Source organism: Urtica dioica, chromosome 11, assembly GCF_054948205.1.
Source record: "Urtica dioica subsp. dioica isolate 48M chromosome 11, U.dioica_male_clone48M_v1_H2, whole genome shotgun sequence".
NCBI lineage: Eukaryota > Viridiplantae > Streptophyta > Magnoliopsida > Rosales > Urticaceae > Urtica > Urtica dioica.
In genome coordinates this window covers 2,475,368-2,481,034 of record NC_142766.1, presented here as the reverse complement: position 1 = coordinate 2,481,034, position 5,667 = coordinate 2,475,368, and the positions used below count along the sequence as shown (strand labels likewise).

Below are 5,667 nucleotides of genomic sequence, written 5' to 3'. Positions count from 1 at the left end.
TCGCCAATCGTCGTCCATCCTCGTTGCTGATCCCTAACGTCGCCGGCGAGATCCGCCATAGACGCCGTCAAGATCCACCATAGACGGCGTCGATTCCATCGAGCTCCGACGGCGGCGATGCTCGGAGAATCGATGACTCAGATTGACTCGAAAATCGGTGGGGGGAGAGGAATCGTCAGCGGAGAGGAAATCGGCGGCGATAGATAAGATTGAGGAGAGGCACTTTGTAAATTCGCGAATCGATTAATTTAATTAACCTACTGGAGTGAGTTAGGTTAATTAATTAACTGATTCGTGAAGGATTTGAAATTCACAAAAAAATTACAAAAATCGTAACTTAAGTCAATTGATATTTAAAGCATTCAATTAATTAACCTAATTCCGAATTCAATCATTTAGTAAATTAACTTTACTCACAAAAAAATCAGAACCTAAACTAATATTCAACCAATAAGTTAATTAATTAACCTAACTCACTCCAATAGGTTAATTAAATTAACCTATTCGCGAATTTACCAAGGGCGTTATGGTCCGAGCCGGAAATATGAGCTATTTGCTTAATAAAATGAAACTTGGGCTATTCTCCCAATAAGAATGACAAACTTGACTAGTTACAACAAATTTCACTAATGTTATATGTAATTATTCTCGGGTCATTGGAAACAAGTGAACTATGTTTTTTTCTTTCTTTGCTTCAAAAATTTACAAAAAATATTTAGAGGGCACTAAATTCAAAACTACAATTTAAATATTTTAGCCTAAGTTTTAAAATATCTCCCACTTATGTTCTATAATTTTTTTTTCTTTTGTTTCTCAATATATAAGGTATTATTTATAATAGAGGTAAAAAAATATAAAAAAAAGTGGAGACAATTTACTCAAATGGTACTCCACAATTCCATGTCAGCTGCCACGTGTCCGTTTATGAAAAATATGTTTTTCTTTTGTTCAAGAATAATAAGGAAGGATGCCATTTGTGTTGAAAAGTGTAAGCAAGTTTTCGGAAAATGTTAAGCCGTTTTTGAGATTTAACACTTGTAGACACTTGGTGTGGACGGACTTGGTCACGTGCCTTTAAACCTGTGAGATTAAGAGCGTGGGAGTGGTTGTTCTTCGCTCAGCTTCACATCGGAAGCGAGTTTACTCTTCTCTCAACTCATCTCAACTATATGCCAAGAGTGAGTTTGCTCTTCACTTACTCCACACTAGGAGTAAGCTCGCCGTCGTGATCTACTAAGAAATATAAAACGTGAACTAGAGGAATACGGAGGATCTTTCCTCGCGTTTGCTTCGACGCTCAATATTAGTCATGTTGACGTTCTTGTGAGTAAAGATGGCCTTGATTTCTATTGATTTTAGTCTCAAAAGTGTTTTTGTGAGAGAACTAGTTGAGTAAAAGATTTGGCATAGTTTAGCTAGAGAGAGAGACTTACCTTTTAAAATGGTGATATATGGGGGGTATTTATGGTCTAGGGTTTTTTTTCCTGTGGGTCCCAGCTAATATTGGCCCAAAAAATATCCTTAGACACGGTCCATGCGTGGGGAATTTATTATGCATACGTGGACTTTCTATGGGCGGAAAGATTCTTTGAGGCGGAGAGTTTTTAGTCACTGGCGGGTAGAATTTGTATACATGGGACGGGAAGCTTTTGTGAAATGAGTGAGAGGTAGCCCACCAGGCCCATATGGCGGCGAGAAGAAACATCAAGGCGGGAGGGGGATTGGTCACATAGCCCTCACTGCGCGAAGGAACATCAAGGCGGGAGGGGGATTGGGCGGGCGCATGGGCGTAGACTCCTCAGCATGACGGGCGCGTGTTTGGCCAAGGGGCTTTGAGCTGGTGGGCTTCATGTAGGTTTTGGGGCTTGGGGAATGGGCTTTGTCCATTTTTCATCATTTTTTTTGTCGGATAGGGTGATCGATTACTAGATAATATATATATATATATATATATATATATATATATATATATATATATATATATATATATATATATCTCCAAGCAAAGACGGAGCTACAAAAGGAGAGGGGAGGCTCAAACCCCCTCGCCCCGCTTTTCAGATTATTTTTTTTACACTTTTTGCCCATTTTATAAAAATTGCATCTTTTATCTTAAAAATTTACATTTTTGGTCTATTTTAAAAAAAATCACTTTTTATCTTGAAAATTACAAATTAATCCCGTCTGAAACTTTTTTCTAAATTAGTCCTCTCAGTGAACTTCTCTGGCTTCATTCCTGTTTTCAACTATAATTATATATATATATATATTTATATATATATATAATACAAATAAGTATGAAACGGTTGCTACCAAACTTACGTTATTGCCGTTTATTTTCAAACATATAACTGAAGCAATATAATATTAATGCGTTGATAAAACTTCTTCAAGGGAAGAGTAGTTTGTTGTGCAATCCATAAAGCAACGCCCAAATTTTTAAAGCAATTCATTTTGTTATTGTTATCTGAACCATATTAGTGTGTCTACCCGAAGAACTCTGAAATTCTGATTAGTTGCAAAGGCAAGATGTCGCACACAATGTGTTGACAATGTGTCCGACAACTTGCTTGAACACAGATATGGATAAACAATAAAACAGTGCAGTAAACAAAGTACACACGATATGGTTACCCAGTTCGGTGAAACACACCTACATCTGGGGGCACGCTGCCAGTGGAAAGGATTTTCACTATCTTGTAGTCAATAGTACACACAAGGTTTATATCTGATTACAATCAACAAATCAATAAAACCTAGAGACTATTACTACCAGTGATCACCTAGACAGGGACTCCCCCTGAATTTGAGCTCCGTCTCAATTCCACTCTTCGAGCAACCTCCTGGCTCGGATGACCTTCAGACTTCAGCAGAACGTGAACCTTCAATTACGAGAACACAAGAACCCAACTCTCACATACACTCAATCTGTGGAACAGTGGTTGAGAGAATACACCACTTAAAACCAAAACACACAGCCTCCCAGTCCGCCGGTCTTGCACGTCTAAGAGCTCTGAGTGTTCGATCAAAAGTGTCGAGACTGCTAAGGGAGAGCGCATGGCTTTTATAGCAGCTGAACAATCCTGGAAGATATCTCGGGTTTCCTTACCTGTCCTCAAGCGAATATCACAAAATAAAGACTCCATCAAGGCGAATATCATGCAATGAAAACAGCAGCGAAAGATATCTTGCAATGAAGGCTCCAACAAGGCAGATATCTTGTAATGAAGACAGCAGCGAGGCAATAACTCAGCAATAAGTCACCAGCAAAGCAATCTGTCAAAAACTGGAAACTTGCCAGAAATACTGTCTACACACAGGAGGAAAGATGTCAAACTAGAAGTGAAAACATAACAACCGACATCTTTCCATACCACTTGCACTAAAAAATAAAGCCAACAAAACAACGTATCAACAATCTCCCCCTTTGGCTATTTTTTAGGCAAGCACTTCCAGGACCAGTTCTCATACAAGCGTCATGACCAGAGCGAGAGTCAAAATAAATGACCTCATGACACCTCTCCCCCTGATTGCCTCAAAAAGATACCAAAGGCAATGATCGACCAACACAGAGGGAGGAACAACAGCCTGTAAAGGGAAAGAGAACTAGGAAAACATCATATCATTTATCAGAAAGAACGAGAAAGCTGTCTTACAAAACATCCAAACAAAACACATTAGTCTGAACCACACAGGAGCAGTAGCAAAAGATGTCTTGAAAAGAGAATATTACAGACCAGAAAAGAATCAACCAACAATATCCTGATCATTCTCAGAGACATAAACATCGTCTTCAGTTTCAGAATCTTCAGCGGCTTCAGAAACATGAGACCCAGCGGCTTGACCTGGCTGAGAAGAGGTAGCAGAGCTCGGGGCAGTAAGGTCCTTGATAAGAGCTTCACACTTGATTTTCCTGGAGGAGAGAGTCTCGATGGTCTTTTTCAGAGTCTCAACCTCTTCAAGAAGTTCCTTCACCACTTTTCTCTGAACATCTTCTGACATGGATCTCAAGTGAAGATTGCTCGCAGGGGCGTCAGATGTCTCGTCACAAGGTCTGACAAGATCCTGAACATGTTTCCCTTCAAATAATTTGGGACTGAAGGTAAGAGCACCAGGACGTTTACCCACCACATCTGAACTCCTCAAGATGTTCTTGTTTTGATCAAGCAGGATCCCAGAGATAAGAGAGGGAAAGTCGATGGGAAGCTTTACTGCAAAAGACTTGGTATGTTTTGCCAAGTGATCAAAAACAAAATCACCAAAGTCAAATGAGGAGCGTGTACCTATCTGGAATATGAGCCGAGCGAGATTTGCCGTGATGTTAGACCCATGAGAGGAGGGAGCCCAATTGGCGATGCCAATGCGATACAGGACGGAGTATTTGACAGTAAGCTCGGCCGAAGGCAAAGTTCCCTTTGAAGGCCAGACCTTGGTCTCGTTTCCAGTGATTTCTTGCACGATGATGTCCAGAGAAGGTACCCGATCAGCTGTAATGATCTTCCCACGACCCAAGAACTTGTTGATCACAACAGGAGAGATCTCAAAGCAGTGACCTCTGACAAAGACCTTCCTGAACTCTGGGTCTTCTGGAGAATCAAAGGAAGGGGAAAGATTAACAATGAATTCCTTTACCAGCGCAGGATAGAACACCCCAATGCTAGTGACAGTCCTCAGCATCTCGGCGTCGTGAAGGAGCTCCATAATCGCATCAATTTTCAGTGCCTCAGTGGATAATTCCTTTTCAGGAAAATGGCACGATGGTACACATATCTCCACTTGAGAACACCATCTTCTTTGTGGAAGGAGACATTATCCATGGGAGCAGCGGGGATATTCTTCGGGAGCTTTTGCCCTCCTACAGACCTCTTGTTTCCCAAACCAAGAGGGATAACAGATTCTTCTTCTTCCACCACTTGGTCCTCAACAACAGGAGACAAGGGAGTCTGAGCCGACTTCTTTACCCGTTTCTTAATCATGCCCATCTTTTCCTTTTTTTTCTGGACAGGGATGGGGACAGCAGAAGTGCTTTCTTTCGGAGACTTCTTCTTCTTCCTCTTCTCCGACAGAAGAGTGGCTAAGCAGACCTCATCATCTCTCTGAATCTTCTTCTTCAGAGATGCGAGAATGTCCTCTACATCATCCTGAACATGATCTCCCTTCCTCTTTTGCCCCAGAGAAGATGTAGGCACATCTTTCGTGACATCTTTATTCAAGCCCATCATGCCTCCAATGGCATCCTCAGGAGTAGGCTCATGAACATGGGGAAGCGAATTCCTATCCCTAGAACTATCAACTGGGATATTAGAAGCTTTGGGTTACCTCGAACAATCTTGTGAGGACTCTCGATAGGGGATCCTCCAGAACGAACTTCTTCTTCGGAATCAGCTTTGTCTTGTGTCTTTTCTGAGGAGGAACTGCTGGAGCTTGCTTCTCCTGTGATGTCAGTGATGGAAAGAGCAGCTTTCTTGAGGATTGCGCTTCTGACGGCGGAAAGCGATGGGTTCTCAGGAGGCACCGATGACCCAGCGATCGCACCTCCGGCCTGACCATCGGCGCGTATGCTGGGTCTCAGACCTCGAACCCTAACACCATGCATGTTACTTTCAGCACCAGGTTTCTTTGTTGCGACATTTTTCTTCTTCATTGTGGCTTTCTCTGAGGGAGTGG

General features: G+C 41.7%; 1 protein-coding gene across 1 annotated transcript; it reads right to left on the bottom strand.

The window, feature by feature from the left end:
* Positions 1–3,747: 3,747 nt before the first annotated feature.
* LOC149380667 (uncharacterized) lies at positions 3,748–4,701 on the bottom strand. Its single transcript, XM_089630457.1, has one exon. It carries the CDS (start codon positions 4,699–4,701, stop codon positions 3,748–3,750), a length of 954 nt encoding a protein of 317 aa, XP_089486583.1.
* Between the last annotated feature and the right edge of the window lie 966 nt (positions 4,702–5,667).